The sequence below is a fragment of the Delphinapterus leucas genome, chromosome 19 (assembly GCF_059928025.1).
Source record: "Delphinapterus leucas isolate spDelLeu-1000000601 "Yukka" chromosome 19, BTC_Dleu_Yukka2, whole genome shotgun sequence".
NCBI lineage: Eukaryota > Metazoa > Chordata > Mammalia > Artiodactyla > Monodontidae > Delphinapterus > Delphinapterus leucas.
The window spans coordinates 22,668,420-22,694,530 of NC_143147.1; the positions used below are offsets into that span (position 1 = coordinate 22,668,420).

General features: G+C 46.0%; 1 protein-coding gene across 6 annotated transcripts in view; it reads left to right on the forward strand.

Moving 5' to 3' along the window:
• The first annotated feature begins 1,687 nt into the window (after positions 1-1,687).
• Positions 1,688-26,111, forward strand: part of PHF12 (PHD finger protein 12) — a 39,453-nt gene continuing 15,029 nt past the window's right edge. For all 6 annotated transcript variants that reach the window (XR_016388898.1, XR_016388899.1, XR_016388900.1 and 3 more), the window contains exons 1-4: positions 1,688-1,820; positions 2,470-2,651; positions 22,721-22,793; positions 25,409-25,802. Coding sequence is in view for 3 of the 6 variants with exons in the window: in XM_089900691.1 (XP_089756817.1) it covers positions 1,755-1,820; positions 2,470-2,651; positions 22,721-22,793; positions 25,409-25,802 (715 nt within the window). In the remaining 3 variants the exon portion in view is untranslated. The remainder of the gene's footprint in view (positions 1,821-2,469; positions 2,652-22,720; positions 22,794-25,408; positions 25,803-26,111) is intronic.

Here is a 26,111-nt window from a genome sequence, read left to right on the forward strand (position 1 = left end):
ACGCCTAGTGTCAGGCACAATGATGCCACTCCCTTCTCCACCGCTTCATCTACAGTCAGGCAGAGATAACTGGCAGTCTCTGAAGATGGTACCAAGGGCAGGGGCGGGCGTCGTGGAGAGCGTGAAGCCCCGCCCAGAATTCGAGGTGAGGCCTTTCAGACTACAAATCCCAGCATGCAGCACGGCAGCTCTGAAAAGTATCTCTTTCCGGCAGGCAAATCACTCTTCCCCGAGTCTACGTTACCGTCCACTGCATCGCATGCACACGGAACTACGGCCCCCATAACCCACCAGCGCCATCGCGATTCTTGCTCCCAGGATGCAATGCGCTCTCGTTCGCCCTTTGGACCCTTTGCGCATTGCAAACTGGGAGTTGAAGTCCACTGTAGGCAGGTAGCTGGGCGTTGTCAGCATTACAAACTCTTCGCTTTGGGCTTCCTCTTGGAAAGCAATTCTCAGGGACAGTGATCAAGAGAGGGTAGTAAGGGGCAGGTTGACCTCTCCTTTCATCACCATGAAAGGCAGGAATGCTCAGGCTAAAATTTACTGCTGGGAACGGGAGAGAAGAGGGAACAGTAGCCATCCAACCCGACACCAAAAGCATCGTTTTCCGTCGCGATGGCTTTTCTTTTCTCTTTACCAATATGGCGCCTGGTCCAGCCACACCTGACGCTGGAACCAGAGTCCAGTACAACATCCCTAGGAGTACTTGCTGTCACCGACAGCCTACCAGCTCTAGCCAACACCACACTTTGCTCCTTTCTGTTCATGCCTGAGGGCACCAAGGACACGGTGGTTTATATCCCACTACCAAAATGGCGAAAGGAGAAGCATTCTTGTTAGGGCCTGCAGGTGACAATACGCCTGCGCGGAGCCGGCTGTGTTGCTGTGGGGCGGGAGGGGAGCATCCTCAACACGCCTGCGCGGGAACAGAGTCGTCTTGGTCTATACTCAAACACCAATGGATGAAGCATCCCCATGTTCCTGCGGCTGCGCGGTGACCCTTAGACGCTCTCCCAGGCGCCTGCGCGAGACCTCAAGTCCCGCCCTTTTCTCTCAGTACGCTGGCGCAGGGCAGAAAGGCGGGGCTTCGGCTCTCCAGACGAATGCCAGCGCGGCTGCGCGCTGGGGGGTACCCCCTCACTGCGGCTGCGCGGGAGCCCGGCCGCCGGCTGTCACTGCGGTTGCGCGCGGCGAGCGGCGATCCCGGGGCGCCTGCGCGGGTGGCTTTGCGGGCGCTCGCGGTAAGTTTGCGCCAAGTGCGCGGCAGCCGGGACGCAGACGGCGGCGGCGGCGAGAGGCGGAGCCCGGGGACCACCCCCCATCACCCTCCCCGCAGTCACCTCACGTACCACAACCTCACCTAACCTCTCACCCCCACTGCGATCCCCCCAACCCCGGGATGGCAGCGCCCGCCAGCTTTCCCGGCCGGACCAGCGGTCGCCAGCACCGGCTTTAGCCTGTGGGACTAGGCCCCGCCGAGGCCTGACTCCCGGAGCCGGGACCCACCGTGCAGCCAGACGCCGGGCCGGGGCTGAGGGGCCGCTCCCCCCTCACGGCCCGTGGGGAGGACGCTGCCGTCCCGGGGACTGGGGGCCGGGGGGTGGGGGGGGTGCCAGGGCGAGGAAGTCGGGACCCGTGTTTGGAAAAAAGAAGGGGGGCCGGGGTCAGGAGCACCCCCTCCCCCCGTTTCCCCCCTCCCCCCGGGGTTGGGGGGGCCGGAGCAGAGAGCGCCCAGCCCGGGAGGTGGATGAATGTGGGAGAAAATGGAGACCAAGACGATCGTGTACGACTTGGACACGTCGGGGGGGCTGATGGAGGTAAGAGTGGCCCTCCTCATCCCCTTCCCCCAGCGCCGGGAGGGAACCTCCGCCCTCCGCCCCACAAAGCCGGCCCTGAGCTCGCAGCGCAAGAGGGCCGGGGGACGGGGGGGGCTCTTCCTCACCCAGACTCTCCCTCCCATCTTTGCAACTCGGGGGGTTACGCTCAGCCGCCGAGGACGTTTGCAGCAGTTTCACCTACCCGCCGCCCTCGATTCGCTCTCCCGAGGCGCCAACCCGCTCCATCTCGTTGCACCGGCGGGCCTCCCCACCCCCTTCTTGTCGGCCCCTTTGTGCTTCCCCCAGCACGTCCGGGTACTGGGCTTCAGGCCTCTCCCGAGCCTGGCTTTGGAGTCCCCCACTGTCCATACAAGGAAGTGGCGAGAAGGGAACCGCGCACCCTCTCCCCATCCCCCTACTCTGATCCTCCCCATTTGGAAGAAGCCGTTCTCGTTGTTGTGCTGCAGGAACGCGGTTAGGTTGGGCTCCCCCTGGTTCCGGGGGCTGAGAGGTTCTGGGAGCAGGCTGGATGGGAGGAAGAAGGACAAAAGGGGGGAGAGGGGTGGGTGACGGAGAAGCCGCGCCGGGGGGGCGACGGACCACCCGGGACCTCCGGGTGTGCACACACGCCATTTGTATGTGTGTGCAGCAAATCCAAGCTCTGCTGGCTCCCCCCAAGACGGACGAGGCAGAAAAGCGGAGTCGGAAGCCTGAGAAGGAGCCCCGGCGAAGCGGCAGGGCCACCAACCACGACAGCTGCGATAGCTGCAAAGAAGGTGGGGATCTCCTGTGCTGTGACCACTGCCCGGCCGCCTTCCATCTCCAGTGCTGGTAAGGTCTGGGGACCCCTCCGGAGCCCCTTGGCGGACCCTTCTCGGAACATTCCTTCACCCGGCCTACCCCTGGCTGCCGAAATAACGGGCGCTTGCAGCCGCTAGCTTTCTGCAGCCGCTGGGGCCAGCGCCTCCCCGCCCCCAGGTGCTGCCCGGATCCGGCCGTTTGGGGGGGGGGGGAGGAGCAGCTGTGGGTCCGGACCCCGAGGTGGGGGTTGGGAGGGGTGAGGAGAGCCCCATCTGGGATTGGAAGTCGCTGAGGAGCCGGGACGGAGCCGGTGGGGCACGGCCGACGGTGGCGGGGAGGAAGGGGAGGAGCTCCGGGCCCTGCGCCGCTCGCCTCCCCGCGCGCCTGCCGCCCTCGGGCTCCTGCCTGGCTGGGCTGTCCTCGCGGTGGGTGCGCGGAGCCCTCGGCGGCCGGAGCTGCCCTGGTCCAGACCCGCGGGACCCGGCGCCCGGGCGCTCCCGGCTGTGGAAGAAATCATGGAGGGTGTCTCTCGAGTCCGCCTCTTCTCTCTGCCTCTCTGTTTACAATATGGCGACCTGCCTTTAAATTATATTTTTATTCTCAGCGCCATTTTGGCTGCATATATGATTTGCAAACGTCTCCCGGGGAACGGTGGGGGTTGCCTCGGGGTCCTTTCTGCGGAAGCTCCTCGGGGGCCGGGGCTGGGATCTTGCCGCTTTAGTCCCCTTTCTCTGCCGCCGCTTGCCCCCTGTTGCCTGTCGGAGCTGCCTCCCTCTTCCCTCCCCGCCCCGCGCTGCCGCCTTTTGGGAAATCGGGCCGGTTTAGACAATTAAAATTGCCATTGGGCGCCGATTTCACTTCTCTGCTCGGGATCGGCGAACCCTTCGCTGCAGAATTCTTTGCTGCCGGGGTTAGGATTGTGTGTGGTGGCTCCGCAAGGGCATTTTTAAGGACCGGAGCAAAAAAGCTGTGCGCTTTCCCCCCACCCCCTCCCGCGACGCTTACTGAACGCGAGGGGAGGGGAGAGACCGAAGAGGAAGGGAGGGACCAGGGTTGGTCGCCCGCTGCTTGATCCTCCTCTGCAGCTCAGCCCAGAACAATCCGGCCAAGAAGAGTTTAAACTCCAGGTTCTGCCTGGAGAAATCACCTTTGCCCTCCACAAAAATCCCACATCTGCGCCGGGACCCCGATTGCAAATTGTTCTGATGGGTCTTGTTCTGTTCAGCAACAGTTGACTGAGGCAGACGTTTATGAGAGGAGATGGCTGGAGAGAGCGGGAAGGAGAGGGGCTGTTCTGTTTGTTCCCACCCGTTTTTGATGTTGCCTTTTTTAGCCCTCTGTTTAAAAAAAAAAAAAAAAAAAGTGAGGTTTTCCTTAGGCTCTCTACACAGTTCCATTCACATTCGGTTTCTCGGTTGGTGGAATAGTGCCCACTGTATATTTGTACTAATTGCAGGTTTTGGAACACTTATTAGACAGATGACTGATACTGGGCAAATTAAGTCTGTAGTCAGAAGTTTTGTAGGAAGCTCCCATTACCATTCCCAAGATTCCTTTGCCCAGGAGAGCACCCTATCTTGGCTTGTAATGTTGCAGGGACAAAAATGATTATCCTGGAGGAAGCTTTGCCAATGGCTTTAAAATTTTTATTGTGAAGTGACTAATACCAGCAGTAAGGTTCTGTGGTTTTTAACCTTTGCTTCCTGTTGGTATAAGGTGTAATCCACCTGGGGAAAAAATCTCCTGTCAAGTTTCCTGTGCTGTTCTTGAGCACAGAAGAGATTTGTACCTGGATGTGTTGTGTTGCTCTGGTTGAGAATTAAACTTGAGGAGCTGATTTTTTTTTTTATTGTGCTTGTTTGATACATACTAAGACTGAATTGTAGACTTCTTGATTTAAAATGTGGGTTAATGTTTTACCTGTAGAATGAAGTTACCGTTAACCAAGAATGGTGATTCCCATACTGAGTGAGAATTTTGTAAGCTCTTTATTATTGTTTGTTTAATAAAGCTGAAGTTGTTTATTGGAAACTTCAGGCATAGAAAAAGTGTGCTGTTTTGCCTGAGATTGGGCTTTCAAACTATAAAACCTAACCCCTGAATCTTTGAATTTGATGAGTTCAAGTCTTGTCAGATTTTAACAATTAACAGTTCTACTTTAGCTGGTAGGAGAGAGGGAGGGGTTTCTAGCTGTTAGTGAGATTCAGACTGTGCATTTCATTGACTACTTTTTTTTTAAGACCATGAATGGGAACTGGTAATCAGAGCTTTGCGAATCCTAGTAAATGAGGCAGAGCTTGTTTCACATCTCCAGTTCCCTCTTTGAAGATGCCAGGACTGAACGTACCATTGACTTATCTGAGTAGTTATATAAATCACAAAACGTCGCAGATATTGGTACAAAGGCAGGAACCCTTCTTTCAGGTGAGGCTTACCCCACTTTCCTGCCTCCTACCCCACACTCTTCCTAGCCCAAGTGAAGTATTTCATTAACCATCTCAACCCAAGTAGTTAGGTCAAGCACTTAATGGTGTCAGAAAATTTTGATTCCTGGGTGTGCTCATGGTAATTTGTCCCGTTATTGTTTATTTGTGTCATGTGGGAGTGAGGTTAGGAGGTGTGACTATATTTTCTCTTGCTTCCCTTTTTAACTAAGACTGGATTATTTAGGTAAGCATAGTAATGATAATTTTCCTTATGTACAGAATGTTCAAAAGTGAAGATGGCGTTTTACAAACCCTGTAGGTCATAATTGCAGTGCTGCTGTGGGTCTCCATTCAAAATTCTGTGAGACAAGTCCTCTTTCAGTCTCTGGTGGCCTTGCCAGCTTGCCTCCCAGTGAACAGCATCTAGTAAAATGCTCCCGAAGTGATTCTAGGCAAGCTTTACCTCCTGGGCTTAGTGACATGGCCATAACCACAGGGGATTTTTCCTAAGATAATCTGCTGGAGGAAATGACTGGTCACATAAGCTGTATTAATTGTCTTGTCTTATCTCAGGGGCCAGGGCTCTGTATGAGGAACAGTCCTTTCTTCCCAGTTAGACTGGGAGCCCTATTTCTGGGTTTTCTCTGATGATCTGGGTGAGGGAATGAATTGTCCTGTGTTCAGTACCATGAACTCATTGAAGAATTAAACTTGAGGAGCTGATGTCTTCATATTTGTTTAAGTGATAGTATAATCATTTTATCCAAGTTTAACTGGTTTATCAATTATTCAGAGTGGGGTTAGGGGTTACTAAACCTGCTCCTAGAGAATTAGGAAGAGATGTTTTTAAGTGTTCCCTGGGGAACCTTACCTTTATCATAATTGTCGTGCAATAAGTTGAGCTTTCCGAAAATACTGATCTCCATGGACTGGTCTCTAAAAATTGGCCTTAAAAAAAAAAAAAATTAGACTAACTGGTGGAGCTCTGGTTGCCGCCGACCCATCTTTCTGTTTGAGATGGATAGGATTGTTCTCACTGATAAAGTGAATACCATGGGCATCGGTGATGAGGCTGACTGGAACCTGGATGGTTTCCTCTGATTGCATTTTGCTCCAAACAGTCTGAGGGACCAGAACGGTCTGGTTGAGAAGTGCATCTACCTCAGCAGACCTCAGCATGGTCGCTTCCCGTCAGACAGATTTCTGTAGCATTTGCCTCCGCATGTTATATTTGGAATTGTTGGCCAGCTTTCCTCTCTCTGGTGTTGGCAGCATGATCCAAAATGAGGTTTTCGAAGAATGAGAGTAAAAAGGTCTCTGTGCACAGGCAAAACTAAGCTCAGCTTGGAGTTTTGCATATTTAATTTTCAGTGAGTCATAACAAGAAAGGTTTCACACACACAGTAGAAAACTGCCTTGCAGAAAATCTATACTGTTTGAACTTTTAAGGAGGTGATTTTTCTCATTTTGTTGTGTTTATTAGCTCGTCATTAGAATAGTATCAGGCAAGTGGTGAATTAAAATACATTTATTTTAACATTATCTTATACATCTTTTGTTTCTGACATTCCAAGTGCTTGGAAGCCTGGCACTGAAGAACTGGAGGTGACAGCATCTGGACTCCCTCCCTTCACTCTGCCCCCTCAATAGTAAAATAACTCAACAATAAACAAACCTAATTTGGTTTTGTGTGTATTTTATTTATTTTTGCATTTGCTGTGTTGTGTTGGAATCTGGGTGTGTAGTATTGTTTTAAAATGGTCCACTCAAACAGGAGGGGTCTAGTAACATTTAACTTTAGCTCAATTTCACATGCATGCTTCGTCAAATTAATGTGGGGCTCCGGGGCCAATTTTTATGAAATGAGTACTTTAGTTCAAAGATAAGGGATAATCGCTGTTTAAAGCTATAAGACTAATACTTGGTATGAGTTGTTTACTCACAAAATGTTTGTGACCCAGATGGCTTTGGTTGAGAAAGGAAGCGTCAGAAATATTAAAACTAGAAAGAGAGGTAATACTTCTCAGAGGTAACAGTTTTTGTGTAATTTAAGGCAAGTACTTAGTGGTACTGTTGTAGGAAATTTTTCATTTCGGGCTTGTCCCAAAATTAATTACCATACTCGGTGAAAGGTAGGATGCAGTTATAATCTCATCCATCTCCTGCTGTTCCTTAAGGCTCTCAAAGTACTTTACAGATGGGCTCCACTAGTACATTAGTGCTGTTTGGGGCCTTTGTAAATGAGTTGTGTGGTTTTTTTTACATGTTTAAATGTGCAAAAGCCATATTTAGGTACAGCCTTCATTTTAATCTGGAGATGAGATTCATGTTGGTCTTTTTAAAATTCTTAATCAAGTATGTTTCCAAGAGTTTTTTTTTTTTTTTTTTTTTTACGGTACGCGGGCCTCTCACTGTTGTGGCCTCTCCGGTTGCGGAGCACAGGCTCCAGACGCGCAGGCTCAGCGGCCATGGTTCACGGGCCCAGCCCCTCCGGGGCATGTGGGATCCTCCCGGACCGGGGCACTAACCCGTGTCCCCTGCATCGGCAGGCGGACTCTCAACCACTGCGCCACCAGGGAAGCCCCAAGAGAATTTTTTTAAAGCCAAATCATAAAGACAAATAAATTACCTGATTTGAACTGAAAAGGAATTCAAATTGTCACTACTGTGTGTTGAATGAAACATTGTTTTTTATTAAGCTCTGAGTGAAAGTACAAGTGTTACTCAAAAGGGCTCAGTGAGTTTTCCAGGTTCATCCTTCTAGCATTTGTTGGTGCTTCATTCCTTTTTATGGCTGAATGCTATTCTGTGTATGGCTATACCATATTTTTGTAGTCCATTCATCAGTCGATGGATATTTGGGTTGTTTCTTCTTTTTGCTATTGTGAATAATCATGCTGTGAATACTTGTGTGCAAGTTTTTTTGTGGATATCTGTTTTCATTTCTCTTAGGTATATACCCAGGAATGAAATCACTGGGTCATATGGTAACTCTTACATTTAACCGATGAAGAACTGCCAGACTATTTTCCAAAGTGGCTGCATCATTTTACATTCCCACCAGCAGTGTATGAGCATTCCAATTTCTCCACATCCTTTCCAATACTTGCTATTACCTGTCTTCTTGATGAAAGCCATCCTATGGCTATGAAGTGCTATCTCATTGTGGTTTTGATTTGCATTTGCCTGGTGGCTAACGATACTGAACATCTTTTCATGTGCTTCTTGGCCATTTGTATATTTTCTTGGAGAAATGTCTATTCAGATCTTTGTCCAATTTTTATCAGCTTATTTGGTTTTTTATTATTGAGTTGTAAAAGTTCTCTATATATTCTAGATACAAGTCCCTTGTCAGATATATGATTTGCAAGTCTTTTCTCCCATTCTGTGGGTTGTCTTTTCACTTCCCCTATCTTTTTATTTTTAAATTTTTAGTCTTACCTAGAAAAAGATGGTTGATTTAAGCACACTTAAATGTCTTTGCCTATATTGTCTATGTAATGACAGTAAGTAAAGGATTTCTTCTGTGAACTCAGTCAAGGTGATGTGTCTCAGTGGAGGGAACCTTATGATGATTTGGTATGTTGCTATTTCAGCTTTTCTGGGTGACCCCTCTTAGCAAAGAAGTCTAAGGCTGGAAGTTACCCTAGAGGAAGTATAAAAAAATCCACCACCTGCCCTAAGGCAGGATGCCCACCTGGCTCCCACCAGCCACAATAGAAAATTTCTGTGTATAGGCACTTCTCATACTTGGAGGCCCCTGGTTCCTGGTTTAAGGAGGAAGATTTTAATCACCTCAGTTTGATTGGTAACTGCTTGGGGTGGAAATAACTACAGATCAGTTAATGAGCTTTTGATCCCGGTGAACAAGAACAAAAAGTTGTTCGAACAGTGCAGTGAACTCACCTATTTATACGTGTCTTTGTGTAAGCCCAGATAACAGTAAATAGGGAGGCGGCATGCAGAGAATATTTGCTTGAAGGTTTTATATAGCTTATAAAAAGAAACCGTCTGCTTTGATGCTCCCTAGAAATGCAGGTGTCCTGCTTCTTAACAGAAATGGGTATATTTTTTCTTCTACAAGTGATATGGCGATAGAAGATAGATGAAGCTGAATGTCGTTTGCTTTGAGTTACGAGTAGAGTACTGAAATCCATCTCTGAACTTTCTTGTCCCACCCCCAGCGCATACACCACAGTTCCTTGGGTGTGTAGTTAAGCAGACCAATCTGGTGGAAAATTCTGGTTGAGGTTATGTTGGCATTTACTATGATAATGCAGCACAGGCACCTGGAAATGCATTCTTGTTTTCTGGGGGTTTTTTGTTTGTTTGTTTTTGTTTTTTATCTTTGGCTGCACTGGGTGTTCATTGCAGCACGCAGGCTCTTCGTTGTGGGCTCAGTAGTTGCAGCCTGAGGGCTTAGTTGCCACGTGGCATGTGGGATCCCAGTTCCCCGACCAGGGATTGAACCCATGTCCCCTGCATTGGAAGACGGATTCTTAACCACTGGACCACCAAGGAAGTCCCTGCATTTTTGTTTTAAGGTGCCAGAGTTTTAAGTCACCAGAGCAGGAAAAAAAAAAAGTTTGTTTTCCCACCTCCACTGTGCTCTTCCTTTGACTTAAAGTCCCCAGGGAGTACAACATGGCCAGCTGCATTGCCATTCAATGAGTGACACTTATAAGAGCACCTCTGCATAATGCTAGCCTCCCAAGAGACAGGACAGGAGTACAGCTGTCCCCCTGCCAGTTTCCTGAAAGAGGAGGACATTGTATTCAGTGCAAGTCCTAGACCAAATTTCAGAAAGGCACTTTGGTGTTGCAGATTTGTCACCATGCCCAGGACGCATGCACAGGTCGCTAGCTGACTGCTTTTCCCATGACTCAACAACAGTTAAGAAGAATAAGAAGGTGACTCTTTTTTTCTGCCTGCCACTTACAGATATCAAAATCCTCATCCTTTAAGCCTTTAATTATTTCTAAATCTAGCCTCAGCAAATAAGAATAAAGACGAAGTTTTGTGTGGGAGGCAAAAGACACTGAGGGGTATAATGGGCACTGACAAAAGAAGAAACTATTGATTGGACCCATCAGTAAAAAGGAACTTGGCTGTTACATACAGCTGTTGCTGAATTCACAATAAGCAAATTCCAAGTACACCTTGCAGATTGATGAAATTTTCTAAATAAAGAAAAACTTGACTCGCTCATTCAAAGAACTACTCCTTTCCCTTTTGCAATCCTGTACTAAATGTTCATTAAACTACTTGAAAGCCAGAGACTGACCCATTTCCTCTGCTCATTGCTGCGTAATACTTAGTGGTATTACAAATGAGAGACGTACAAAGATAAACACTGGTTGGGGAACAGAAATGATGTCTGGGTTCTTCGAAGTGGATGGTACCTTTGTTAGCACAAACACATGGTGACTATTCCTTTCTCCCTAATTACGTTTGCTTTTCTGTATGTTAGTAGCTTTGGTGTTTAATCTTTGCCCTTCCCCTGTTTTCTGACAAATTGTACAGGGTATCTCCCAGGAAATGTTTCCCGGTCTTGAAAGGACAAAAGACTTAGTAACAGCAGGGTGGGGGAGGCAGGTGGCGGGGACTCAGTGCCTGAACCTAGCGTTAGTCTTTCCCACTGATTTGGGCTCTGCGTGAGGCTCTTTTTGAAATAAGCTCAAGTGAGCAGGAGAGGACTCTCTGTGGGGTTTGAGTTTAACTGTAGCCCAAAGACATCACTTTACCTCCAGGCCAGGCAGGGGTGGGGGTACCTCTCAGAATTACTAGCAAGGTTGAATTCTAGGGTAGAAACCTGTTTGTGGCAGCACGAGCGTATTTATAGTCTTTTATCCAGCCGTGATCCTCAGAGGGTTGTTGGATATTTTTTCCTCCTGTCTGCATTTGTACAAAGAACAGAGCAGAGAAGCTAATGAAGTGCACGGAACTTTGAGTGAGTTTAGAAAAGTCTCTGCATTACAAAACTGGGCAATGTGGAGCTACTCCTGTTCTTTCCACCAGCCATGGGCTCCTGTGATGAGCTGTGAGCTTTTTAATTCCCATGTTCACTGAACCCTCGAGTAGAGTTCTACTGGTTCTTTTTTTTTTTTTTTTTTTTTTTTTTTGGCTGCGTTGCATCTTCCTTGCTGTGCACGGGCTTTCTCTAGTTGCGGCGAGCAGGGGCTACTCTTCGTTGTGGTGCGGTAGCTTCTCTTGCTGCAGAGCACGGTATCTAGGTGCACGGGCTTCAGTAGTTGCAACACGTGGGCTCAGTAGTTGTGGCTCATGGGCACATGGACTTAGTTGCTCTGCGGCATGTGGGATCTTCCCGGACCAGGGCTCGAACCCGTGTCCCCTGCATTGGCAGGTGGATTCTTAACCACTGCGCCACCAGAGAAGCCCCTCTACTGCTTCTTGGTTTTAACAAAGCTCTGGAAACATTAGAGGGAAACTCTATGGTGAACTTTTCCCATTAACAATCATCAATTATTGGTCAAAATACATTGTGAAAATTATACTACATAAATCTCATTAAATGTGTCTAAACCTGTAACTTCTCATAGTTCTATACATGGGTTGGCTATATTTAACTTTCCTTGATCTTGCCATTTTTTTGAAAGAGCGTCTTAAATGTAGGGAGAACTGTCACTAATTTTGACCTTTATTGAGAAACATTGTTTTGCTTTATTATCTTTGTTTTGCTTTATCCCTCCTTGGTAGTCCTCTTGGTTTTGCCTGGCGTAGATGACACTTAGCCATTCTAAGTCAAAGCAATTCTGACGCCTGATTCCATAATATCAGACATCTTTGACTTCAGGCTGCAGTTTGTGGTGTTGTAGGAAGCTGTATAGTAAGAAAAGTGCCTGCAGGTTATTTAAGTTACAGGAAAGAGCTCATGTGCAAGGCTTGTATGCTTGCTGTATACAAGCTTTCCACAAATCTTACCATTTGTGTGCACACATTCAGGCCCTTAGGGTGACTGTTCTTTGGTTAGGGACCATCTGAGAGAAAAGTGGGCCGAAGGGAAAAATCATGGCACTCTGTCTCTGACAAGTATGTTCAACTCCTAAATAGGTCACCAGGGGTATAACTGGAAGGCTTCAGAAGCCCAAGTCCGCACTTAGCTGTGGCATCAAACCACGACAGCACAGTTTGACAGCGTGCCCAGGAGATTACTTCAGTCATGCAGGGTGGGGAGCTTTGAGGTTTCTGAGTAAAATTGGGGGAGGGGCAAGGGTAAGGGTAAAAGAAGAGGGGAATAAGCTCTGTGCTGTTTTGGCCCCAATAGTAGCATTATTCTTTAATTTTTTAAAATTTTTGTTTGCATTGGGTCTTCATTGCTGCACATAGGCTTTCTCTAGTTGCAGCGAGCGGGGGCTGCTCTTCCTTGCGATGTGCGGGCTTCTCATTGCGGTGGCTTCTCTTGTTGTGGAGCACGGGCTCTAGGCACGCGGGCTTCAGTAGCTGTGGCACACGGGCTTAGTTGTTCTGCGGCATGTGGGATCTTCCTGGGCCAGGGCTCGAACCCGTGTCCCTTGCACTGGCAGGCGGATTCTTTTTTAAAAATTTTATTTATTTATTTTTGGCTGCATTGGGTCTTTGTTGCTGTGCACAGGCTTTCTCTAGTTGCAGCGAGGGGAGCTACTCTTGATTGCAGTGCACGGGCGTCTCATTGCGGTGGCTTCTCTTGTTGCAGAGCATGGGCTCCAGGCGTGCAGGCTTCAGTAGTTGTGGCACGCGGGCTCAGTAGTTGCGGCTCGCGGGCTTAGTTGCTCCGCGACATGTAGGATCCTCCCGGACCAGGGCTCGAACCCGTGTCCCCTGCATTGGCAGGCAGATTCTCAACCACTGCGTGGCAGAAGGATTCTTAACCACTCCGCCACCAGGGAAGTCCCAGTAACATTATTCTTCCTCCTTCATTTTTTTTTTAGAAGACCCTGTCAGAGGAGAGTAAGTGAAGCAGAAATCCTCCTTAGGGAAAAGCAGCTGAGCCTTGGGTGGAAACCCGCTCTACATTTAGTTGGATTTCAGATATTCTCCCTAAGATGTTATTATTTTTAGTTTTCCCAGCCTTTATAGAATTTTAGGTCCAATATCTGTAAGGTGTGAACTGGTCCAGATTCTCTGAGCTGTGTCTACAAGAAGAGTGTAGCCTCTTTCCTTATTCTTGATAGTCCCACTAAAATTTGACCACGGAACAGTACCCAGTTTTCCATACCTTTGAGACTCTTATGGAGTACACAATTAAAATTGTTGGTTCTTTCCAATGGAATATTAGAAAGTGGAGTATTAGAAAGTGACTGTTGGGGATGTATGTATACGTATAGCTGATTCACTTTGTTATACAGCAGAAACTAGCACAACATTGTAGAGCAATTATACTCCAATAAAGATGATAAAAAAAAATTTTTTAATAAATAAATAAATAAAATCCCTTGTTGCCAAAAAAAAAAAAGAAAGTGACTGTTGAGGCCAGAATATTGACTCTTTTCTAAAATAGGTGGTCTCCAGCATCCATCATAAGGTGAATGAATGAAGCCCATTTTTTAACTGTTTGCAGCCAGCTCATTTTCCATTGTAGAGAAGCCAGGACTGCAAGAATAGGCAAACCAGTGGTAGATCAGGTCCTGTGGCACCGGGCTTGGCTTGTAGAGAAGTTAGCAGAGGCAAACACCTGTTATAACTGTTGGTTCTACCCTCCCTCCTTCTTTCCCTGCACTTCTTATAACCCTCTTCTCCAGGTGTCCTTCACTGGGAGGATGCCCCAAGCCAGCTCTACATAGAAGGCAATAAAATTTGGGGGCACAGTCAGCTAGTTTGAAAGGATTATATGCCTGTGGAAGTGACGCAACTAGCTAAGTTTCTCAATAGGGCATTTGTAATGGCCTGGCACTTCATTGGCCTCCTTGTTAACACAGCTACTAAGGCTCTGCATGAAAGAACCAGGAGCCCTTGTACTTTTTATGTACTTTGTGGCATTAGCTGTATTTGAGTCAGTAGCTGGGGTAAAGGAGAGTAAGAAATTAAGGTTCAGGGACCCCCATGAACTTCCTCTCTGCTCTCATCTCTCCAGTATCCTTCGATATGACCCTCTTCTCTGCCTTTGAAAGGTAGGCCATCCATGAAGGGAAAAGCTGATGCCCACGCAAGTGTCCAGAGAAAGCTTACTATTTCTGCTGCCATTTAAATTTCATTAAATTTTGTTCCCTCAAAACACAGACCATTAAATTTGGGAATTATTAATATAGCTTTTAATTTAAGTTTTAAAAGATATTGTTAAATTAAACTTTACCCATCACCTCTTAGCTTTTCCAGGACAGAAGCTGATTTCAATTTATAAAAGGCTTGTTTTCTGTACTGATAGGTGCCTTTATAGATCAAGATGGCTGCTAGGAGGCTGGGACATGGTTGTGGTCCTGTCAGCGATCACCCTCACTCCCCTTTTGACTGGTACCAACACGTTTCCTGAGCGGACGGAGAGCAGCGGGGCCAGTCTGAGAGAGAGGAGGCCTGTTCTGCGCATGTATTGTCTTCTGCAGTTGGTCTTACACGATGCTGTGAAATATAGATGCAGGATTTTTATCTGGTAGTGGACCTCACATGGATGGATGAGACCCATGAACTGTGAAATTAAAAATCAAAACTGCTCAGTGCCGTTGTTTGCTTGCTGAATACCCCACCACCACCAAAAGGGGGGGGAGGGACATACAGACGATGCAGGGCAGCGGGCAGCGGAATCTTTCTTAGTCTGATATTTTATTTCAACTGAAATGACTGTTTATGTAGCTAGAGAGCTTCTGATTCTTGGAGAATGATGGGTTCTGACAGGAGGGACCCTAACCAGGGTCATTTGACTGACCTCTTTTAGAAGAGAACCTGAGTGAAAGGCTGTTGTTGGTATATTGTGTGCAGACATGCTGTTTGCACAGTGTTCCTGTTAAGTGTTTGTGTTAAATAGAATATTTTTGTCAGTCCAGGAAGAGAAAATGGAGTGTGTTCTTTCTTAAGTATTTTTCATCCACTTGCTCCCTCTTGTCCTAAGACGTACACCAAAGCTTATGATTTGGTTAAGTGATATTTTCATGTCTCTCTGGCTGCCTTTGGCTCAAGTTTTAAAATGTCAATGTTGCTTGGCTGGATGGACAGTTGCAAGCCATACACCAGTAACAACATATTAAAAAAAAAAAGTCCAGAGCCCAACACCATTTTTATCTGCATGTTATAATGTAAAAAATAGGTCTCTGAAATAAAAGGCAGTCTTTTCTGCTTCTCTGTCTCCCTTCACCTCTCCCCTCCTCCCTTTGTTCTCTTGTTCCCCTCCCCCTTCTCTCTTCCAGTTCCATATTGAAAAACTGCTTGTGCTGGGTGGATAATTAACGCAGAGCTATGGAGCAACAGGTCCCACTGGTGGCGACTAAATCTGAAGTAAATGTTAATGTCGTGCAGGTTCACATATATTAATAGGCGAGGGAGATGAGTGAGGTTAGACTCCGATCAACCACACTGGTATATGACTTGAAATAGATCCTCTTAATTAGAGAGCCAAGAACCATGACAACTACCAATATCTTCCACCTGCAGTGGTGAGCTGCAGCCTCATTAGTGAATGAAAGAGGCATTCTAAATTAAAACTGGGCTGTGTCCTTGGGCTGTAAATTGGGATCATCTGGCTCTGGGCTTTGAATCTTTGACACGGAGAGGTCTGTCAGTGCAGGCATTACAGTTAGCTGAGGGGTGTATGTTTGTGGTTTTCTTTTCGATGACTCCAGAAATAGACCAATCGAGACACCCTGTTCAGCAACAGAGATGCATCATTTGCATTTGTTTATGGAAGTTCAGATGCTAGAGTCCTGCTGCAGAGGTTGGCTTTAGGAGTTTTAGTTTGAAAAAATTAATGTTTGTCCAGCTTTTTAGTTGGTTTGTGTGCAGATGTTACTGTTAACAGTTTATAGGCCCTCTCAGGCCTCACAGAGAGCCACACCAAACTCTGAGATGCATACTCTTCAGTTGTACAATCTCTGAAGATTTAGAGCTCTATTGTTATGAATTATTTTATAGCTAACAAGTGTCTTCAAGATCAGGTAGTGGTTAAAATAAATAACAAGTTGGAGAGCAGTGAACAGTCACTTTCTGGCCAGGAATTGCAGGCCAGGGCTTTTTAACAAACGATCTGGAAGGAAACATCCATAGCCATGAAGATGGGAAGATACTCTGCAAGAGCGCCATGCTCACAGGGCACTCTCTTCTCTGCATGGAGCAGAGTGCCTGTCTCGCAGCACCGCAGGCCATATTCTTTTGAAGTCAGAAAATAAAATAAAGGCCCTTGGCCTGTTGGCTAAAGAGCTACCAGTTTTCCAAGACAAGCCAGCTCACATACAGAAAATGACTCTTCCAGGGCTCACCTTCCTTCCCAGGACGTAGACAGTTCTCAGAAGGAATCTAAAGTTTCAAATAATATTGTGTGCTTAGGTGGACTTTAGTCTCTGTTCCCAGGGAAATGTCTCCACTCCCAGAACCTTCCTTTCATCAGGTAGGTTTTCAAAATACAGAAATATACCTTCTTCTAAAACTATAGTCTCCTCGTGAACACCTCAAGATCCTTAACTTCACCATCTTTAAAGGATCACTGGCTTAATTACCATTTGCTGAATAGCAGTTGTTGAGATGTGGAAAGAGTAGGGGAAAGGCCACCGTCACCTTCAGGTACCAAAAGACCAAAGTTCTGAGGCTCTGTGTTGAGTCTGGCATCCATGAACTGTTGAGTTTTATATAGGTCTGTATGGCAAGAATCAGAATCAGTTTGTAGTTGATTATATGTGGTCTCATTACCAACTGTCCTTTTCACTTTATGATCCCTGAGAGCAAGGACCATTTTTGAAATCCCACCACTTAGTGCATTGCCTAGCATAACATAGTGTCCAGTAAATGCTTGAGTGGATGAATGACTCTGGTCCTCTCTCCCTAAAGGCTGTGTTTCTTGATGGGTTAGATCATAACTTGTTTGCTTTGTGTCCTTCCTCTAGCATGGTACCTCCAGTGTGGCATTGGTTAGTAAGCAGTGGGAATTCAATAAATACTGACTAAAGGAGAGGGGAATGCTCAACCCTGTGGTTGAGGAAGATACTGTGACGGATATTCCACTGTGTTCCCTAGAAATAGGAGAACTACCTAGAAATCAGATTGGGCTCAAGATTTGGAAGAACCAGGAAGCTGATATTGGTTCTAATTCTGCTTTCTGACTCCATGGCTTTAGATAAGTCCGTTTAGAGATACCTGTATGATGGGAGTAAGAATTAATTTTCACTGTATGATGGTGAAGATCAAGTAAGAGCATCTGTGAAAACACTTTGTGAACTGTAATAGACTAGATGTAAAATGAGATTATCACCCTGCTATTTCTAAGCTTTAGCGATTAGGAAGCATATCGATGTCTTTACAAGCAGCACTGGCTCATTACAGTGTTTTCATGGTTTTTACTGCTGAGCAGCAGAAACTGATAATTTCAGCACTACCTGACTTTTAACTTTTAATGATTTCCTTTTGTAGAGGATGGCTCTCAGTACCCTGTCTTCATTGATATATGGGGATGAGAGGGAGCTGGAACAGAGCCATGTTTTTCTTGACAGGCATATCATGATTTAAAGATTCTGGCATGCATATAATTGTTTTGAAGTTCATACTTAACTTATGAGAACATGGGGGGCAAGGAGCTTTAAGATGGGTGGGTGAGGTGGGGAAGTCCTCAGGATGTGTATGTGAGTACCCCGAGGCTGCAGAATCTCCTTTCTCCCTGGAATCCTTTGTCTGTTGACAGTATTTCTCATATGGAACAAAATTAGTCTGTTTGCAGAACAACATCTTCCAGAACTAGTTCCTGAGCTTATTACCCCAATGGCAGCCTGTCTTTCCTTGAGTCATTTCACGAATCCTTTTCCTCTAGATGTTTGAGTTGAAAAACTGCCTTCTAATTTTTGGCTGTGTTGGGCCTTCGTTGCTGTGTGGGTTTTCTCTAGTTGTGGCAGGAGGGGGGCTACTCTTCCTTGCGGTGCGCAGGCTTCTCATTGCGGGCTTCTTGTTGCAGAGCATGGGCTCTAGGTGCGCGGGCTTCAGTAGTTGTGGCATGCGGGCTCAGTAGTTGTGGCGCACGGGCTTAGTTGCTCCGTGGCCTGTGGGATCTTCCCGGACCAGGGCTCGAACCCACGTCCCTGGCATTGGCAGGCGGATTCTTAGCCACTGCGCCACCAGGGAAGTCCCACCATATTTTCAGATTTATTTCAAGATGCATGTTCTGTCTCTAAGAAAGCAGCAAAATCCCAACAAGGCCTCACTCTTTTAAATGTTCTGTGTTCATCCTGGAGACAACACTCTGACTTTCCTGCATGGCTCCCTAAATTCACAGCCTGAACTTTAGGGCAGACAAGAGGAGCCTGTGGCCATAATCTACAATTCTGATGAATGTTTGTTCTTCAGCGTGGTATCTCTGAAAGTGATCCTTTAGAAACCAACCAGGAGCTACTTTTGAGAGCCTCTTAATACAGATTTTGAGCATTTTACCCCTGTGTTAAGAAAGAGAAATGATGAGGACACGGAGGGGGAAGGGTAAGCTGGGACAAAGTGAGAGAGTGACATGTAGATATATACACTACCAAATGTAAAATAGGTAGCTAGTGGGAAGCAGCCTCATAGCACAGGGAGATCAGCTCAGTGCTTTGTGACCACCTAGAGGGGTGGGATAGAGAGGGTGGGAGGGAGGGAGATGCAAGAGGGAAGAGATATGGGGATATATGTATATGTATAGCTGATTCATTTTGTTACAAAGTAGAAACTAACACACCATTATAAAGCAATTATACTCCAATAAAGATGTTAAAAAAAAAAAAAGAAAGAGAAATGAGAAATCAAATTGTTTAAAGAGGGTTTAAGTAGGTTACAGTATGAAGTTCAAGCTTGCAAGTATGGACTTTGATGTCTTCTTATTGAAAACATAAGTAATTTCATGTGTGATTTAACCACCAAAACAAGTGTCTGCACATCCACATTGCCTTGCCTCATGACTTGGGTGGAGGGGGTTACATTCACTTCTTAGAAGCCCATTATTTTAGTGTTCCCCAGTTCTTTAAAGCTTTATTGAGTACCTACTGTGTGCCAGGCATAATACAGAGTATAGAGATACAAAGGTAAATGAGGCAGAGAAGGAGATTCGGGTACATAATATTTCACTATAGTATGGCACAGAAGTGCTGTAGGGAATCAGGGGCTGTCAGAGGAGTCCTCCTGGAGATAGTGCCTGACTTGAGCTCCAAAAGATAAGGTGTTCACCAGGTGAAGGAGTGGGGGGAGGCTCAGCTTTTGTGGTTGTGGGTAGCAGAGAATGAGAATGATCAGAGAAAGGGTTGAGAAACAGTGTGGACTGTGTAGGGAGCCACCAGACTGATGGAACTGGGGAAGGGACAGGGTTCTGGCTTGCAGTACTGAGGAGCTTGAACTTTATCCTGATGGGGTAAGGGCAATATTGAAGGGCTTTTTAATAAGGAGAATGATATGATCAGAATTGTGGCAGAATTATTCTGCCAGCAGGGTTGGAAATAGATTGAGGAAGGCAGGAAGGGTGGCCAGGGGGCCATTCACATCTTGGTAAAAGATCTAAGCCACTGCCGCCTTGCCTCACCCTTCTGTGCTTTACATGTTTGCTGTAGGGTATCTTGGTACAAAACACAAAGTCAGTAGGCAGATGAAAAGAAATGATGAAAAACAGAATGAGAAATGGCAGCCTTTTCAGGATTAGTTTTAATATGACAGCTGCTGAAGCATAGCAGAGTCTGTAGGCCTTTGCACATTACATGCATGCATTTCATTAGTTTGGATATGGCCTATGCAGAAATACATTGGAGAGAACTAGGGAAGACTTTACAGGTGACATTCACTTGTGGCCCTCCAGGGCTTGAAGACCTGTCCCAGTAGGCCAGTGTGCCTCCAGTTTTATGGTTCCTGGTAAGGATCCTCCTGAGATTCCACCAAGGAAACAGAGGATAGGAAGCAATGAGCTGTGAGGGCTTGGTGGACATCCTAACATGTATGCTCAGGGCTCCAGGGACGCATTGGCAAAGTGGGAGCTAGGAAAATTTGTCAAGCCAAGTGCTGTTTTAGGTAGAAACGGTAAAGCAGCCTAGCATTAAGGCCTGGGACTTAAGGGAGAGTCCTTATATATTCATAGTATATATATATATATATATATATATATATATATATATATATATTAGGCATTTCTCATGTATTTTGAAAAAAAAATTTCCTCCATACCATTCCAAGTAGGTGACTCCCAGGAACCAAATGTAGGTATTTCTTAAGAGTAAATGTAGCCTTATTCTGTATAGCAGTGGTTTTCAAACTTTGGTATTGAGCAGAATCACCAGGAGAACTTGTTAAACATGAATTGCTGAGCCCCACTCCCAGAATTTCTAATTCAGTAGGCCTGGAATGAGGTCTCAGAATTTGCATTTCTTCTTTTTTTTAATTGAAATATAGTTAATTTACAATGTGTTAGTTTCAAGTGTACAGCAAAGTGATTCAGTTATACATGTAGACACACGCACACGCACACGTCCTTTTCCAGATTCTTTTCCATTATAGGTTATTACAAGATGCTGAGTATAATTCCCTGGGCTACACAGTAGGTCCTTGTTGGTTACCTGTTTTATATATAGTACTGTGTGTATATTTTAATCCCAGACTCCTAATTTATCTTCCCTCTACCCCTCATCCCCCTATGCTATGCCCTTTAGTAACCATAAATTGGTTTTCTATGTCTGTAAGTCTTTTTCTATTTTCTAAGTGAGTTCATTTGTATCATTTTTTTTAGATTCCACATGTAAATGATATAGAATATTTGTCTTTCTCTGTCTGACTTACTTCACTTAGCTGCAAATGGCATTATTTCATTCTTTTTTATGGCTGAGTAATACTCCATTGTATACATGTATCACACGTTCTTTATCCATTCACCTGTCGATGGACACTTAGGTTGCTTCCGTGTCTTGGCTGTTGTAGATAGTGCTGCTGTGAACATAGGGGAGCATGTATCTTATCGAACAGAATTTGCATTTCTAATAAGTTCTCAGATGATGCTGATGCCACACTTTGAGAACTACTGCTGTATAGACATTATAAATGTGACCCTCCTAAGAATTTAATAAAATTTCATATGGTTCTTGGTGTAACCTTAATGGAAATCAATGATCTGGAGGAGCAGTAAGGCCGGCCCTACACAGCTGTAATTTTGACTCAGTATTGACTTACTGAGTGACTACTGTGTGTACAACCTCTATATTATAAAGATACAAAGAGGGAAGAGATCCAGTCCTTGTCTTGGTTCCTCTAATAAAAGAAGTAAGAAAATTGTCACACAAGGGAAAGCTGAAGAAGGATGTCTGAGTAATCTGGGAAGAGCACATGGAGGAGCTGTGTGCTCAGTTATCTGTCGCTGAATAACAAACTACCCCAAAACTCAGTGGCTTAAAATAGACACTAGTTATTTATTTATTTATTTTTGACACTAGTTATTATCTCTCACAAATCTGCATGTTGACTAGGCTCAGCTGGGTGGTTTTTCTTTACACATTGTTATCTGGACTGCAGTTATCTGGAGGCTCAACTGAGCTGGCATGATCCAAGATGACTCAGTCACATAGCAGTAGTTTGTGCTAGCTGTTGGCTTGGAGTTAACTGGAGTGCCTTAAGTCTCCTCCATGTGACCTCTCAGCATGAGAGCAGGACTCTGAGATGGAACATTGCAAGCATGTAAAAAGGGAATCTGCAGGTCTCTTCAAACCCAGCCATGGAAGTTACAGCATTGTCACCTCTGCTGCATTCTGTTGGTCAAAACAACTTACAAGAGGGAATTACCTGGCGGTCAAGTGGTTAGGACTCCACAGTTTCACTGCTGAGGGCGCAGGTTCAATCCCTGGTCAGGGAACTAGGATCCCATTGGCCACTAGCTGTGGCCAAAAAAAAAAAAAAAAAGTCACAAGACAAGCTCAATTCAAGAGGAAGGAAATGGACTACTTCTGGGCGGAAGGAGTAGCGAAAAATTTGTAGGCATCTTTAATCTACCATAGGCTGATTGAAGCAGGCCTTACAGGATGAATAGGGTTTTGGTAGGCATAGCTTTCAAGGGGAAGAGTTCTAGAGGAAGAAATAGCAAGTCTTTAGTTTAACTAGGAGAAAAAGAACACGAATGGGGCCTGGGAAGATGGAAGGAGACCATTTTACAGAGCGCTTTGAACAGCAGATGGGAGATCTTGGACTTACACTGGCAGGCTTTAAAAAGATGGTGGAGGACCTCTCTCTCAGTGATTTTATTAGCTTGGTGCAGAGTTTGGGAATGACTCTTCAAGGCTCCAAACTAGTTCATTATATCTTTCTTTCCCTGTAAGCCCAGTGTTAACAGCTTTGGATTTGGCTTCTCTTTCTAAGATATGGGAAGGGATGCTTACTCCTTAGGTTATTGTAAATGATGCCAAGTAAGCATTTTGAAGGATAAGAGAACCCAAGCAGTGCTGCAGGACTGGCCAGAATACGAGTTGAGGGACATGCAGCTTTGTGTCAGACCTAGTTAGACTTTCCCCTGCTGCATCAAAGGGTTAGTTACTTAGTCTTGCCCTTGTCTTTTCCCCACAGTAACCCTCCACTGAGTGAAGAGATGTTGCCTCCTGGGGAGTGGATGTGTCACCGGTGCACTGTTCGCCGAAAGGTAATAATGCTGCTTTCTGAAGGCTTTGCTCGGGATGCCAGATCTAGAGCACTGATATTCTAGAGCTAAGACGGCTTGGCCCTGAAGGCATTTTTGTCCCTTCTTCTTGTCTCTTCCAGCCCTGGAATCACCCTCACACTCCCCATGGTGACTGTTTAGAATCCAGTAGGGCCTAAAATCCAAACATGGGCTGCTGAAATGGGCAGAAAAGGTGTGTTAATTTACTGAGCCTGTTAATTCACTAGTGACAGGAGTAGTCTGATCTCCTTGTAGACCTCCTGATAAGTGGCCTGAATGTGGCAGCCATATGCAGTGGCTGAAAGAGGCTGAAGAGGAAGGCGCTCCTCCAGCTTGATACAAAAAGGATTCCCTTCACCCCAAGGCAAATAAGTTGCTGGTATCCAGAAGCTTGGCCAGGTGTGTGGGGTGGAGAGGACTTGGACCCCAGGTTGCCTAACCTTTCTTTAGCTCCCCTTCCCTCAGCTTTGATAATTCAATACTGGCTTTGAGAACATAATTTTCTACTTTGAGAACTTCTGTGGGGTATAAAAGCTAAATGCTCCCTTATCAAAAAAGGAAGTAGGTGTGCTTCCACCCACATTATGAGAGACCCAATCCTCAAATTATAGGCTGTGGATTCAAATTTGTCTGTGAATTGTAAACCACTCCCTACCCTCCACCCCACACTAATTATACACCAAGCAACTTTCCCTTGTTGTGACGTCACCTCTTCCTGGCCCCTCAACATGATGTCACAATGAATGATTACTTCCTTGGTTGCAGAAACAGGATGAGATGATTCAGAGATTGTGGTTTATGTGTGTAACAGTTTTCAGCCTTTAAGAAGAAGGTAAACAATTAGGCAGACCTTTATTCTTCAATGTGTGCATAGGGTTCTTATTAAAGCAAGCCAAGGCCAAGTCAGCCATCTAACCACAGCTGTAGTTTAATATCTCTTGAAGTCCACAAACCAGGGTGTCCTCCAGCTTGTCCTCCTCCCAAGATCTCTACCTGTGTGTCCCCAGCTAGATTAGAGTGGGGCCAGTTAGAGGCACCTGCCAGCCAGGAGGCCTTTCAGAAACTTGCCACTCAAAGAAGCTGGACTTGTAAGGGTTGGGAACAGCTGTGGTGGAAGAGATGAAGCCAGGAAAAGAGGGTGAAGAAGAAGAACTAACATTGTTTTAGTGCTCATCATAGCTGGGCTTTTACATGTGTTATCTCATTTAGCCCTTACAGCCAACTATGGGTACTGGTGGTGTATTCTCCTTTTTTTTTTTTTTTTTTCTCTCTCCCTTTTTAAAAGGAAGAAACTGAGGTTCACAATTGTAGAACTTACCCAAGTACTCAAAGGAATGGACACAGCCAAGATTTGAACCAAATTCTGTTTCGTTCCAAAGCCCTATTACTTCTTCATCAATTTTCTGGAAACAGAGCTACTTTCTGGGGATTATATTATAGTATGCCTTTTTCAACAGAGTGTGCTTTTCCTGAAATGCCACTCTGACCTGCTCTCAGATGGACCTCTATGCCTACCAGTGCCAAATCTGCCCTTTGCACCATCACCTCTACAGCCCTCTGGCCTCCTGCAGTTACAGTGAAGTGGATTGAAATGATACATCCTGTGGGCCTCATCAACCTCTGATGTTCGGGTTTTATTCCTAGTGGAGGCTAGATCTTCCCCCAACTCAGAGCCATCCCTTTCATATATGTGGTGCTCTTTATCTCTACCGTATCCCTGAGAGGAGGAGAAGAAAGGTCTTACCAGTCTCACTTTACGCATAGAGAAATTCCTGCCCTCCGGCCTGAGCCACCTAAGGTCATAGGGAATCAGAGGCAGAACTGGGACAAGATCCCAGGTCTCCTGACTGGAGACCAATGCTAAACCTTCATTTGACCACTCTGTTTGGATCCCTGGAGGAAAATGTATTATCAGTCATTCAGTCCTACCCTGTACACTTAATCTTTTTCCGTGTCCCCACCTTTCCATTCAAAAAGTGTCACTGTCAGAGTTCTAGTTAAACTTGAGACATTGAAAGCCGCCGTTCTTGGACGCCATTATTGCTGGATCACTGCCCTCCACACACCACCCTTCCACCTTGTGGTGTGGCTGCCTTGCAAGTCAGCACCCAATCTCCCTGGACAGGGAGCTCTGCTTGCCTGTTTTACTTTTTACCTTTGCTTCTGCAGGCTTTTCTGTATTTTGAGCAAAGTTTGTAAAACCATTCAGGGCACTCCGAGGCAAACAACAGTGCTCTCCTTGATTCTCTACGTTATTCTCACTGTCCTCACTTAGTCTAAGTTTATTCTCACTGAATTAACGCCCCCCCACCTCGTGTACAGACACGGTGTATCATATGATGTGTGGTTTGTAAAATTGTTTCTAACTTTTGTAGTTTTTGGTGATTCCCTGCTGCAGTGGTTTTGCCAGCTTTAGTTTAGTTCAGCTATAGTTTTGTCAACTTTAACAGACCATTGTTCCAAGTCCCCACCCAGGTGGATGAGTCTCTGATATTAGAGACTTCCGTAATTTTGGTTAGTGGTCTAGCAGGACTTTGTAGCAACCATCTCTGTTTTGTGTCACTTTGTGTGATGGGCCCACCTGTTTATTTGCACAGAAACGAGAGCAGAAAAAGGAGCTGGGCCACGTCAATGGACTGGTGGACAAATCTGGCAAGCGGACTACATCCCCCAGCAGCGACACTGACTTGTTGGACAGATCAGCCAGCAAAACTGAACTCAAGGCCATTGCCCATGCCCGGATCCTGGAAAGGAGAGCCAGCCGTCCTGGCACGCCCACATCCAATGCCAGCACAGAGACCCCCACCTCTGAGCAGAATGATGTCGACGAGGACATCATCGACGTGGACGAGGAGCCAGTGGCAGCAGAGCCGGACTACGTGCAGCCCCAGCTAAGGCGCCCCTTTGAGCTGCTGATTGCTGCCGCCATGGAGCGGAACCCCACCCAATTTCAGTTGCCCAATGAACTGACTTGTACCACTGCACTACCAGGTTAGCCAGACTGTCATATCCTCTCCCCTACCCCGGCTTCCAAAGGACTCTTGTCCAACCAAAGGGCTGTGCAGCCTGTGAGGTCACTGTCCGTGTAGCCACTGTCTCAGGTTCCTGTTCTTGGTTCGAGATCTTTGCAGGTTTACAATGCTTGCTCAGTTTTCTATTTTCCACCCTTCCCAGTATCACTTTAAAAAACAAAAAAGGTAATACACACACATAGTTCAAAAATCAAAAAATATAAAAAGGGTTACAATGAAAAATTTCACACCCATCCCTGTCTGCCATTTGCCTAGTTTCTACATTCCT